Source organism: Salmo trutta, chromosome 37, assembly GCF_901001165.1.
Source record: "Salmo trutta chromosome 37, fSalTru1.1, whole genome shotgun sequence".
In the NCBI taxonomy this organism is placed as follows: domain Eukaryota; kingdom Metazoa; phylum Chordata; class Actinopteri; order Salmoniformes; family Salmonidae; genus Salmo; species Salmo trutta.
The window spans coordinates 8,465,726-8,480,376 of NC_042993.1; the positions used below are offsets into that span (position 1 = coordinate 8,465,726).

The 14,651-nt window shown below is 45.2% G+C and overlaps 1 protein-coding gene across 1 annotated transcript; it reads right to left on the reverse strand.

The window, feature by feature from the left end:
- LOC115176713 (voltage-dependent calcium channel gamma-6 subunit) lies at positions 1-14,482 on the reverse strand. Its single transcript, XM_029736923.1, has 5 exons — positions 14,392-14,482; positions 9,872-10,612; positions 3,067-3,141; positions 2,572-2,709; positions 1-1,487 (listed from the first exon to the last, which is right to left on the reverse strand). Exons 2-5 carry the CDS (start codon positions 10,245-10,247, stop codon positions 1,264-1,266), a joined length of 813 nt encoding a protein of 270 aa, XP_029592783.1. The 5' UTR covers positions 10,248-10,612; positions 14,392-14,482; the 3' UTR covers positions 1-1,263.
- Positions 14,483-14,651: the final 169 nt, after the last annotated feature.

The following is a 14,651-nucleotide window of genomic DNA, read 5'->3' on the forward strand; positions in this document are numbered from 1 at the left end:
TAGGAGAAATCTATTTATTTCAAAAGCAAACCCAGTGAGACATACTTATGATGATAGAACCATTTAGGCACAATATGCATTTCCCCAAACAAACATGTAGGTAGAGAAAGACAAGGTGGGCTTTATTATGACAAATAAAACACGTGATGAAAAAAGGGTTTGAACAGCTTGAACACCCTCCAAGCTACAGTGTGCAGGTATAAATAAAATATAAACACATATTTTATATACAGAGCTGTGCTTGTAAAGTGAGTCTATACAATACACTGTGAAATATAAATCTGCATCTTCCATACATACATTAAATCATTCACACATTCTTATGTAAAAACAGCATTCATTTATGTGGACAATGTGTAGATAATAAATATTTAGTAAATTGCTTAGATAATATATTATTTCTAGGTATTAAGTGTAAGGCATCATAATCATTCATAATAGATTAATAGTGACAACCTGCAAGGCGTTTCATGTAGCAGGGATGGCTGTGCCACTTCAAGAAAAATATAAAGTATCTCCTCCCTTAGCAACGGTAGTGACCTACCCATAGAGCCCCCCCCCCCCATGTGTGATTTAATAGGCTAAGTAACACTGTCAATAAGTAATGGTTAGTACATAGTACATAGTACAGACAGAATGCTGCACCCCACTGCTGGGTCTTTATCTACAACTACATTGTGGTTGACGTTGTGTTTAAAGAACTAGTTCAATAACTAAATGACATATTGGTTTCCTTACCCTGTTAGCAGTCAATGGACAAGTTAAGACAGCAATCCATGCTTTGGTTTTGTTTAACCCAGCATTACCCCCCTGGTAAAGACTGGGTTCTGCTTAGAAACATCTTTGGTAGGTCATCAGAAACTTCTAAAAGCTATAGGTTGGTCATGATGCCAAAAAGTGGGGAAGTTGTGGTCTACGTAGTGTTTCCTGGTAAGGTCGCAGGCTTTAGGGCAGGCTTGTAGAGTTCTAGGCAGTTAGTGAGCATCATTGTTATTGCATTAAGTAAACACTGTGTAGACCTACAAGTTAGTCAGTCTTTCAGTCTAGTTTGACAATATAACTGACAATATAAACAGGGGTCTCCAACTCAACTCCTGGATGGCATCAGTGTCTACTGGCTGTAGTTGTTCTAATCAGTGTCTGATTTATACCTGACAACTAAAGCCAGCAACCAAATCCCCCGAGGACTGGAGTTTGATTACGATCCTGATATAAAACTCAATTTTTTCCCCCCCAGTAATGTGCTTTTGGGCCTCCCATGTGCTAGGTAGTGCTGCTGTTGCATTGAGGCAGACATTTCTCCCAGGAGCTGTAGGGGAGGGAGAGGATCAGGAAAAGGATCCCCCCCACGATGAGGATGGCCCCAGCGAAGCCCACACAGGCCACGGACCAGGAGAGCTCGTGGTGGAGCGGTATGGAGTGGTCAGATGACAACAGAGCCAGCACTGACTGGTGAAACACCAGTATAGACAGCAGGACCAGGAGACCTGAGGGAGGGAGGAAGTGGGGATGGGGAATGGATGTGGAGGGAGGGAGAGAAGGAGTAGGAAGGTAAAACGGAGAGGAGGTATGAGGGGAGAGAGAGCTATACAAATTGATGGAAAGTGGTGTTGAGGGGAAAGCATACAAAGTTATAAAATCCATGTACACAAACAAGTATGCGGTTAAAATTGGCAGAAAACACACATTTCTTTCCACAGGGCCGTGGGGTGAGACAGGGATGCAGCTTAAGCTCCACCCTCTTCAACATATATATCAATGAATTGGCGAGGGCACTAGAACAGTCTGCAGCACCCGGCCTCACCCTACTAGAATCTGAAGTCAAATGTCTATTGTTTGCTGATGATCTGGTGCTTCTGTCCCCAAACAAATCATGAGAAAACAAAAAGATAATTACTTGACACATTGGAAAGAATTAACAAAAAAACTGAGCAAACTAGAATGCTATTTGGCCCTAAACAGAGAGTACACAGTGGCAGAATACCTGACCACTGTGACTGACCCAAATTAAGGAAATCTTTGACTGTGTACAGACTCAGTGAGCATAGCCTTGCTATTGAGAGAGGGCGCCATAGGCAGACCTGGCTCTGAAGAGAAGACAGGCTATGTGCACACTGCCCACAAAATGAGGTGGAAACTGAGCTGCACTTCCTAACCTCCTGCCAAATGTATGACAATAGAGACACATATTTCCCTCAGATTACACAGACCCACAAAGAATTCGAAAAACAAATCCAATTTTGATTAACTCCCATATCTATTGGGTGAAATACCACAGTGTGCCATCACAGCAGCACTATTTGTGACCTGTTGCCACAAGCAAAGGGCAACCAGTGAAGAACAAACACCATTGTAAATACAACCCATATTTATGTGTATTCATTTTCCATTTTGTACTTTGCACATAATTACAACACTGTATATAGACATAATATGACATTTGAAATATCTTTCTTCTTTTGGAACTTTTGAGAGTTTAGTGTACATTTTTGATTGTTTATTTCCCTACAGGGGGGTCTAAGTCTACACACAGAATAGTGGCTGCTCTCTTTGTAGTCTACTTCCCCTTACCTGATAGGATGAAGCAGAAGGAGGCGGGCTTGAGGAAGAAGGGCACTCCTTTACTGAGGGACATGGTGATACAGATAGCTCCCATCACCATCATAGACAGAGCTATCATTGCTAGGATAGCAGCCGCTATGTTCAGGTCTGGGAGAGAGAGGGGGGGGAGACAGAATGAGAGGAGGAGGAGAGAGGGATGGAGAGGAAGTGAATAGAGGGAGAAGTGGTTAGAGAAAGAGTGAAGAGGTGTTGGAGAGGTAGACAGGGGAGAATGAGGGAGGGCAGAGTTACACCTCAGTGAGTATTGTGCATCTGAGAGTGACGCCACAGGGGATAAATACAGCACAGTGAGAAAGAGAGAGAGGGGGAGAGGGAGAGAAAGAGAGAGAAAGAGAGAGAGGGGGAGAGGGAGAGAAAGAGAGAGAAAGAGAGAGAGGGGGAGAGAAAGAGAGAGAGGAAGAGAAGGAGGAGGAGGCGGAAGCGAGACTTAAGATGCCGACTTACTCTTGTGGGTCGTCTTCTTAAATATGACAGCGTTGTCTCCATTGGTGAAGAATTTGAAGTAAGTGCAGTTGGATTCTGAGAAGAGAAACAGAGAGGGAACATCACACACACACAGTATATTGCTGGTCCCTATGCATCCATCCCCTCTGTCCTCCTAGGAATGAAGACCTATTTTATCTGTTGTGTAGCGGCAGCACCATGAAAAACACTGCTCACTGCTCTACACAGTCCCACATCCACAGCACATCCACAGCACATCCACCGCACATCCACCGCACATCCGCCGCACAACCGCCGCACATCCGCAGCACATCCGCAGCACATCCACAGCACATCCGCCGCACATCCGCCGCACATCCGCCGCACATCCGCCGCACATCCGCAGCACATCCACAGCACATCCACAGCACATCCACAGCACATCCACAGCACATCCACAGCACATATGGTGCCACGAGAGAGAAGGGTGATGGAAGAGAGGGAGAAGGAGAGATAGAAAGAGGGGGCAGGTGGAGGGGGAGGAGAGAAAGCAAGACATTTGTAAGGAGGAAGACACAGAGGAGAGAGAGAGAACGCAGAGAGCATGAGAAAGAGGGGGAAGGAGTGATAGAGTGGGCAGATGGAGGGAGGGGTGAGAACAAAGAGAAAGAGGGAGACAGATGAGAGGGAGGTGAACGAGATGAAGGAAGGAAAAGAGAGAAGATTACGGGGCTTGGTTAATACTGCATTAGACAGACACTCTTCTTCTCTCTGTCTTATATATATATATATATATATACATTCTTAAAATAAAGTGGTGATCCTAACTGACCTAAGACAGGGAATTTCTACTAGGATTAAATGTCATGAATTGTGAAACTTCTGACTTCTGACTTTAACTGTATATTCTCTCATCTTCTGCTGCTCTTCCTCTCTCTCTCTGTCAATATATTCTCTCATCCTCTGCTGATCTTCCTCTCTCTCTTTATATATATATATATATATACACTGCTCAAAAAAATAAAGGGAACACTTAAACAACACAATGTAACTCCAAGTCAATCACACTTCTGTGAAATCAAACTGTCCAGTTAGGAAGCAACACTGATTGACAATACATTTCACATGCTGTTGTGCAAATGGAATAGACAACAGGTGGAAATTATAGGCAATTAGCAAGACACCCCCAATAAAGGAGTGGTTCTGCAGGTGGGGACCACAGACCACTTCTCAGTTCCTATGCTTCCTGGCTGATGTTTTGGTCACTTTTGAATGCTGGCGGTGCTTTCACTCTAGTGGTAGCATGAGACGGAGTCTACAACCCACACAAGTGGCTCAGGTAGTGCAGCTCATCCAGGATGGCACATCAATGCGAGCTGTGGCAAGAAGGTTTGCTGTGTCTGTCAGAGTAGTGTCCAGAGCATGGAGGCGCACCCAGGAGACAGGCCAGTACATCAGGAGACGTGGAGGAGGCCGTAGGAGGGCAACAACCCAGCAGCAGGACCGCTACCTCCGCCTTTGTGCAAGGAGGAGCAGGAGAAGCACTGCCAGAGCCCTGCAAAATGACCTCCAGCAGGCCACAAATGTGCATGTGTCTGCTCAAACGGTCAGAAACAGACTCCATGAGGGTGGTATGAGGGCCCGACATCCACAGGTGGGGGTTGTGCTTACAGCCCAACACCGTGCAGGACATTTGGCATTTGCCAGAGAACACCAAGATTGGAAAATTCGCCACTGGCGCCCTGTGCTCTTCACAGATGAAAGCAGGTTCACACTGAGCACGTGACAGACGTGACAGAGTCTGGAGACGCCGTGGAGAATGTTCTGCTGCCTGCAACATCCTCCAGCATGACCGGTTTGGCGGTGGGTCAGTCATGGTGTGGGGTGGCATTTCTTTGAGGGGCCGCACAGCCCTCCATGTGCTCGCCAGAGGTAGCCTGACTGCCATTAGGTACCGAGATGAGATCCTCAGACCCCTTGTGAGACCATATGCTGGTGCGGTTGGCCCTGGGTTCCTCCTAATGCAAGACAATGCTAGACCTCATGTGGCTGGAGTGTGTCAGCAGTTCCTGTAAGAGGAAGGCAGTGATGCTATGGACTGGCCCGCCCGTTCCCCAGACCTGAATCCAATTGAGCACATCTGGGACATCATGTCTCGCTCCATCCACCAACGCCACGTTGCACCACAGACTGTCCAGGAGTTGGCGGATGCTTTAGTCCAGGTCTGGGAGGAGATCCCTCAGGAGACCATCCGTCACCTCATCAGGAGCATGCCCAGGCGTTGTAGGGAGTTCATACAGGCACGTGGAGGCCACACACACTACTGAGCCTCATTTTGACTTGTTTTAAGGACATTATATCAAAGTTGGATCAGCCTGTAGTGTGGTTTTCCACTTTAATTTTGAGTGTGACTCCAAATCCAGACCTCCATGGGTTGATAAATTGGATTTCCATTGATTATTTTTGTGTGATTTTGTTGTCAGCACATTCAACTATGTAAAGAAAAAAGTATTTAATAAGATTATTTCTTTCATTCAGATCAAGGATGTGTTGTTTAAGTGTTCCCTTTATTTTTTTGAGCAGTATATATATATATATTTATTCTCTCCTCTGCTGCTATTCTCTCCTCTGCTGCTCTCTCTCTGTCTTTATATACTGTTGAAGTCGGAAGTTAACATACACCTTAGTCAAATACATTTAAACTCAGTTTCACAATTCCTAACATTTAATCCTAGTAAAAATTCCCTGTCTAAGGTCAGTTAGGATCACCACTTTATTTTAAGAATGTGAAATGTCAGAATAATAGAAGAGAGAATGGTTAATTTCAGCTTTCATTTCTTTCATCACATTCTCAGTGGGTGAGAAGTTTACATTCACTCTATTATTTGGGAGCATTGCCTTTAATTTGTTTAACTTGGGTCAAACGTTTCGGGTAGCCTTCCACAAGCTCCCCACAATAAGTTGGGTGAATTTTGGCCCATTCCTCCTGACAGAGCTGATGTAACTGAGTCAGGTTTGTAGGCCTCCTTGCTCGCACACGCTTTTTCAGTTCTGCCCTCAAATTTTCTATAGGATTGAGGTCAGGGCTTTGTGATGGCCACGCCAATACCTTTACTTTGTTGTCCTTAAGCCAGTTTGACACAACTTTGGAAGTATGCTTGTCCATTTGGAAGACCCATTTGCGACCAAGCATTAACTTCCTGACTGATGTCTTGAGATGTTGCTTCAATATATCCACGTAATTTTCCATCCTCATGTACCATCTATTTTGCGAAGTGCACCAGTCCCTCCTGCAGCAAAGCACCCCACAACATGATGCTGCCACCCCCGTGCTTCACGGTTGGGATGGTGTTCTTCGGCTTGCGAGCATCCCCCTTTTTCCTCCAAACATAACGATGGTCATTATGGCCAAACAGTTCTATTTTTGTTTCATCAGACCAGAGGACATTTCTCCAAAAAGTACGATCTTTGTCCCTATGTGCAGTTGCAAACCGTAGTCTTGCTTTTTTATGTCGGTTTCTTCCTTGCAGTGGTTTCTTCCTTGCTGAGCGGCCATTCAGGTTATGTCGATATAGGACTCGTTTTTGTAGACATAGGACTCGTCTTACTGAGGATAAAGATACTTTCGTACCTGTTTCCTCCAGCATCTTCACAAGGTCCTTTGCTGTTGTTCTGGGATTGATTTGCACTTTTCGCACCAAAGTACGTTCATCTCTAGGAGACAGAACGCGTCTCCTTCCTGAGTGGTATGACGGCTGCGTGGTCCTATGTTGTTTATACTTGCGTACGTTTGTTTGTACAGATGAACGTGGTACCTTCAGGCATTTGGAAATTGCTCCCAAGGATGAACCAGACGTGTGGAGGTGTACAATTGTTTTATTTTGATTTTCCCATGATGTCAAGCAAAGAGGCACTGAGTTTGAAGGTAGGCCTTGAAATACATCCACAGGTACACCTCCAATTGACTCAAATGATGTCAATTCGCCTATCAGAAGCTTCTAAAGCCATGACATCATTTTCTGGAATTTTCCAAGCTGTTTAAAGACACAGTCAACTTAGTGTATGTACACTTCTGACCCACTGGAATTGTGATACAGTGAATTATAAGTGAAATAATCTGTCTAAACAATTGTTGGGAAAATTACTTATGTCATGCACAAAGTAGATGTCCTAACTGACTTGCCAAAACTATAGTTGATTAACAAGAAATTTGTGGAGTGGTTGAAAAACGAGTTTTAATGATTCCAACCTAAGTGTATGTAAACTTCTGACTTCAACTGTATATTCTCTCATCCTTTGCTGCTCTTTATATATTCTCTCGTCCTCTGCTGCGCTTCCTCTCTCTCTATATATATATTTCTATCGTCCTCTGCTGTTCTTCCTCGATCCCTGTCTGATAGTCACCCTTGCATACTCTGTGTGGTCAGAGACACAGAGGGACCCACAAACACACAGATGTTTGTTTTACTATCCATGTGGGGACCAAACAACTGATTCCCATTCAAAATCCTATTTTCCCTAACCCCAAACCTTAACCCCAAACCCTACCCCTAAACCTTAGCCTAAAATAACCTTTTTCCTTGTTTGACTTCTGGTCACCACAAGGATAGTAAAACCAAACACACAAGTACAAACATATACAGCAGACTCTCCTATCAACCTTAATGCTATTCTGTCTGCAACACTGGTGCATTACAGGAAACCTGTATATTATGACCACAGATTTATAGTGAGATCTACCTCTCAAGCTCTCCACCTGTCTACCTGTCCACCTGTCTACCTGTCTACCTGCCGACCTCTCCACCTCTGAGTCAGTTAGTCAGAGGTTATGGTAATGTACAGTAGCAGTGAGTGATGTATGATGTATTAGTTGGTCTGGCACTGACAGACAGTGACAGAGAATGACTGTGATGTTGTTTCCCAGGGACAGGCGCCAGGGGCATGTAAACATGAATGTGAAATAGAGATGCACAGATGGAGAAACAGTTGTTTTTCTCCAAACGTGAGAAGTCCACACACACACAGCAGAGCCTGTCTGTCAGGCGCTGTGGGCCAACAGTGTTTTGACGCAAGGAGACGAGGAAGTGTCAGAATAGATACGGACTCTACTCCAACACACAGACCGTCATCGTAAACACAGATGTTTATCTGCTAGACAAGACACACAAGGTGAGTCAGGCATAGATGTTTATCGACTAGACATCCAAGGTGAATCAGCCCTCTAAAATACCGGAGGTTGATAAACAATGCACCAGGTGGATATAGAGTATAATCTACATTGTAATAGATATGAACATTTATAGGATTCATCCATCCTAATAAAACAAGCTAAATCAAGACTACAAAATGAAATAAAGCCATTTTATATTTATACAATGTGAAATATATATACATCCTATTCAAAACAATGCATACATCATTGCTAGTGTATCAAAGCCAACCACTGCTAGCCTGGCTGAATATCAGACTATTCTGGCAGATAAAGCACGAATACAGGAGATGGCTACCTCATCCTACCGTAGGCCCTGTCTGGCCCCCTCTGTGGGACAAGTGCTTTAATACCTGCATTCATCCACCACTGGACGATCCCTACAGACAGAAACGGGTCATTCCACAGATAAGAGACTTACATGGGGGAACGTAACAGTACAGGATGGAGGAAGTGGCTGAAAATCGTATTTATTTATATCTTTTTTGGAGAAGATTTTATGAAAAAACACTATAATGAAGAATTCCTGCAATCAAAATATATTTTTGACTGATCATTCAATAAATAAATTCTAAAACTGAAAGAAATTGAAATTAAATAATAATAATAATAATAATCCATTGAAATATTCCAAAAGACGAAGCTCCATCATGCAGTAAAAGGGAAGCGTCTGTCTTATATAAACACACTGAAAGGTTGGATGTTTACAAGGATACTGGAAACATCCTTTTCTGACTCACCAACGATTATAAAAATCTGATGCCTATAGCTAGATAACTAACAGACAGACCAGTAGCCACATTCAGATTTGTCAAATTCAGACTGGCTCCATTTCAAAGCAGTATTCCTTTAAGGACTCAATTTGCACATTATCTGTAGGATGACCCAGATACACACGCAGCAAAGCTGGCATACACGCCTCCTATTCACACACATTTGCATAAGCACGCTCGCGCACACACACACACACACACACACACACAAAGGGCACGCATACATACAATGTATACATGCATACACACACCCACATATTGACACGGAATTGATGTAAATTCCTGGAAGACATCCAACACACTGCTTCCACCTATCCTATGATTACAGATCATTGCAGAGGAAGGGGAGGAAGCCCTAACTAACACACACAGCACTGCAGTGCAATCAGGGGTTGGTCATGAAATCAGTGCCCCAGTTACCTCCATCGTTACCTCCATCTCTGCGGTTGTGATTTCAGGGAGTCCAGCTACGACCGGAAGAGGCTTTTCGTTACAGGTTAGGAGAGCATTTTAGCTAACCCTAACCCTTTTCCTAACCTTAACCTAAGTCTCCTAACCTGCCACATTAATTATCCTAAACTGCTGCGCAAATTCTCCTAACCTGCTCCGAAAAAATCCCTTCCGGTCGTAGCTTTACTCCCTCTAGTCAAAACCCATTTTTACAGTGTTGTCATCAAAATGAGAACCAAAGGATATTACCAAGCCTTTCCCCAAAATCAACTCATGGCCTGCCTTAATGCAACAGACAGACAGACAGACAGACAGACAGACAGACAGACAGACAGACAGACAGACAGACAGACAGACAGACAGACAGACAGACAGACAGACACAGGTTCCTTACCTCCGGGCAGGTCGGCGGGGCCGCAGCTCTCTCTCTCGGGGTCGATGTCGTCCACCCACAGGGTGCGGGTACACCCCTTCCACAGGCCGTAGTGGGCTGTCTGACACGTCTGGTTGTTACTCCAGGTCTTGGGCGTGGCCAGCTCCACCCAGAACTCTGTGCCCACCCCCAGCACTGTCAGGGTCACGCCCACAATGGCCACAAAGAACGCCAGCTTGATCTTGCCCTCCTGGCTGTCACTCATCCTAGGGGTCCGCCTTGTAGCACGCCCCCCTCCCTTCACCCCTGCCAGGCCGGCCAGGCCCCCATGGGCCCCAGCTCCTACCGCCCCCATACGGCCATCCTCCTCTGGCTGGACAATGTAGTTGGCCCACATGGTGACCTCTACCAGAGGCCGAGAGAGGCCGGATGGAGAGAGGAAGGGAGGGGAAAGAGGGAAGAGGATGGGAAAGAGGGTGAAGAGAGAGAAGCAGGGAAATAATTGAAGGGAAGTGAACCCCAAAAAGAAGAAAGGAAGGTTGAAGACAGGAGGAAGGTAGAGACACAGATAACAGCAGTTCAGAGGTGGATGTGGGGATGAAGAATGGAGAACGGAGAGAACGGGAGGAGGAAAGGGGAGAGAGAGATGGACGGTTCAGTATGGGAGTAGAAAAGATGGGAGAAAGGGAGTGATGGAGAGATAGATGGAGGAGAGGACTGGGTGACGAGGAAGGATGGCATCTATTTTTTCTGGAACACCCCCTGAATATAAACAAGGAAAGAAGAAAAGAAAACAGTTAACAACGACAACACCCACTTTGTCCCCATGCATAACAAGAGAGATGATGATTCTCTAAAAAGGGGGATCAAGTTCAGGTGGGAAAAAACACTTGACTGGGCCTACACTGATCTCTCTGTGGATAAAACGGCCAGTCTGCCAGGAGTAGAGATCCTTTGTTGCTGCCCTATGCAGCAGAGTACAAGCCAGATACAGCAGGTAGCCTAGTGGTTAAAGAACTGCCTGGATTGGAAATTCTTTGTTGCTGTCCTATACACCAGAGAGAGTATGAGCCAGATACAAGCTATTAGAGCAGACTGCTGTCAGGGTCAAGGTGAGTGTCAAATCCTCTACTAGGAACTGTGCTTGCTCTGGACCAGCCAGCCATAAGAGAAAGGCTATTGTTTTCCCCCAGACGCCTACCAATATCCCAGCCAGATATCCCTGGGTCAGTCCCTACAGATCCTCCTCGCAGGTTGCAATTAGTACCCTCTCTGAAAGTAATATTCTGTGTTACACTGAGTGTACAAAACATTAGGAACACTTTCTTTTGCCCTCTGAACAGCCTCAATTCGTTGGGGCAAGGACTCTACAAGGTGTCAAAAGGGTTCCACAGGGATGCTGGGCCATGTTGACTCCAATGCTTCCCACAGTTGTGTCAAGTTGGCTGGATGTCCTTTGGGTGGTGGACCATTCTTGATACACACAGGAAACTGTTGTGTGTGAAAAACCCAGGAGCATGCAGTTCTTGACACAAACCGGTGCACCTGGCACCTACTACCATCCCCCGTTCAAAGGTGCACATACACAGTCCATGTCTCAATTGTCTCAAGGCTAAAAATTCCTTAACCTGTCTCCTCCCCTTCATCTACACTGGTTGAAGTGGATTTAACAAGTGGCATCAATAAGGGATCATAGCTTTCACCTGGATTCACCTGGTCAGTCTATGTCATGGAAAGAGCAGGTGTTCTTAATGTTTTGTACACTCAGTGTATATGTATCATGTATACACGCAGATACCATTAATGTTTTGTGCGTGGTGTGTGTGTGTGTGTGTGTGTGTGTGTGTGTGTGTGTGTGTGTGTGTGTGTGTGTGTGTGTGGTGATAATTCAGCTCTGGGTGGCAATTAACACCAAGCGCTGACAGTGGTGGTAGACAGATTGAGTGTCCCAGGGATAGGTCCCACATCAGGGACAGGGCGGTGGAGTGAATGAGTGTCCCAGGGATAGGTCCCACATCAGGGGACAGGGCGGTGGAGTGAGTGAGTGTCCCAGGGATAGGTCCCACATCAGGGGACAGGGCGGTGGAGTGAGTGAGTGTCCCAGGGATAGGTCCCACATCAGGGGACAGGGCAGTGGAGTGAGCGAATGTCCCAGGGATAGGTCCCACATCAGGGGACAGGGCAGTGGAGTGAGTGAGTGTCCCAGGGATTGGTCCCACATCAGGGGACAGAGTGGTGGAGTCCCAGGGACAGGTCCCAGGTTGGGGCACAGCCAGACAGACAGCAGGGGAAAAGAAAAGAGAAATACTTGATCCATTAAGTAGGTTCTCTACTATCAAACTGCAATCCTTAATCAACCCATTGACCCTACTCTTTAGGCACACAGTAAAACTGATGGAAAGTCCTCCAGCCTATAGGAGGGTAAGTTGGTATATTTTGTTTATAAATATAATCCACTAACATCTACACAAGTGCCTGAGGTGTTAGGGACAAGGGTTGAGTTGGGGCAATAGGATAGGATAGGAGACAGCAGTTCAGTTTAAACGTGGGAGTTTGTGAGTTGCTTTGGATGAAAGCGTCCATTGAGTGACCATCTAAATGTGATAGAAATGTGGGGAAGGAGTGGTGAAAGGCTGTGTGGCAGTGGAGGCTGGTGGGAGGAGCTATAGGATGGCTGGAATGGAATAAAAGGACCGGAGTCAAGCGTGATTTCCATATATTTGATACCGTTCCATTAATTCCATTCCAGCCATTACAATGAGCCCGTCCCTCTATAGCTCCTCCCACCAGCCCCCACTGCTGTGTAGTAATCCATGAGATGTGTACTCTGCTATCAGTCTATAGCTCCTCCCACCAGCCCCCACTGCTGTGTAGTAATCCATGAGATGTGTACTCTGCTATCAGTCTATAGCTCCTCCCACCAGCCCCCACTGCTGTGTAGTAATCCATGAGGTGTGTACTCTGCTATCAGTCTATAGCTCCTCCCACCAGCCCCCACTGCTGTGTAGTAATCCATGAGGTGTGTACTCTGCTATCAGTCTATAGCTCCTCCCACCAGCCTCCACTGCTGTGTAGTAATCCATGAGGTGTGTACTCTGCTATCAGTCTATAGCTCCTCCCACCAGCCCCCACTGCTGTGTAGTAATCCATGAGGTGTGTACTCTGCTATCAGTCTATAGCTCCTCCCACCAGCCCCCACTGCTGTGTAGTAATCCATGAGGTGTGTACTCTGCTATCAGTCTATAGCTCCTCCCACCAGCCCCCACTGCTGTGTAGTAATCTATGAGGTGTGTACTCTGCTATCAGTCTATAGCTCCTCCCACCAGCCCCCACTGCTGTGTAGTAATCTATGAGGTGTGTACTCTGCTATCAGTCTATAGCTCCAAGCCAAAGTCAAACGGCTGAGAACTGTCTGCCCTTTTTAAAATGTTGCACTGGGACGTCCTTCTGACAGAGCTGGCAACCACAGTGGAAGGGATCACTTTCTGTCTGTCAAAGAGCATCATGCGCTCCCTATGGAATGTCTCACAGAACCAAAATAAAGACTATTTCATGGCATACACTATCAGAGATATGTATATCCAATGGCTAGGCCAAAACTTCTCTTGCACATTAAGTAACCTATAGCTTATATCTATAGCATAAGGCATAGCGCTGAACCTAATGGAAAATAACAAGAGCAGCTGCTGACAGTTGAATTAGGAGCTGTAGAATTACACGCACTGCACATGGATGGATATCCCATTACATCACGCACTGCACATGGATGGATATCCCATTACATCACGCACTGCACATGGATGGATATCCCATTACATCACGCACTGCACATGGATGGATATCCCATTACATCACGCACTGCACATGGATGGATATCCCATTACATCACGCACTGCAAAAAGTGAAATCTAAGCAAGCCTAGATATGTTATATTGAGTGATAATTCACTTACATTTTTTTTTTAACTAAATTATCTAACGTCATTGCCAGATCATTTTGCTTATTTTAATAAGACGATTAAATATCTTGAAAAAATATCTTCAAATAAGATAAATTACTTGTATTTAGCCTTTTTTAGGTTAAAAGAAGCCAAATATCTGCCAATGAGGTTAGACATGTTAGCTTAGTAAGACAAGAAACACTCATTTGAAGTGAATTATCACTCTGGATAACATATTTAAGTTGCTTAGATGTCACTTTTGCTGTGCAATGTCCATGATTTCCTAATCACGGTCAATGTAGTCAAAATAACACAGCAAACTGTTCCACAAATCAGATCAAACCTAATCGTGTGTACACATCCGTCAAAACTAAGATCGACTGCAGAAATGTTTCATTTCAAAAGAATCTGTCCATTACTCGTTGAGCAGTAGAACTAAAACGGCAGGCTCTAACTGCTCACACATGTTAGGAAAAAAGACATCTGTTTGTGAAAATCAGCAACACTCTCTCCTACTTAACCACCACTACTGCAAACAGCACAACATGCAGCTATAAGCATGATCTAAAGCAATAACAACAAGGAGAAAAGTAAGTCTGACCTGTTTGGAATATGTTGTTCACTTCAGATTGAAAGAAGCTTGGAACTTAATAGAGGGGAGAAAGTTGGGAGTGTTGGAGAGGGAGAGAGTGGGGGGGTGAGAGAGAGAGAGAAAGGAAGAGAGAGCGAGAGAGAGAGACATGTTTATACCTGGTGCTAACATCGGTCCTTTGTCCTGATTGTTTACATTCTGATTGTGCCCACATTTCCAGATTTCCTGGTACCTCCCTGTATGCAAATTAACTGAGTGCTATTCTTTTA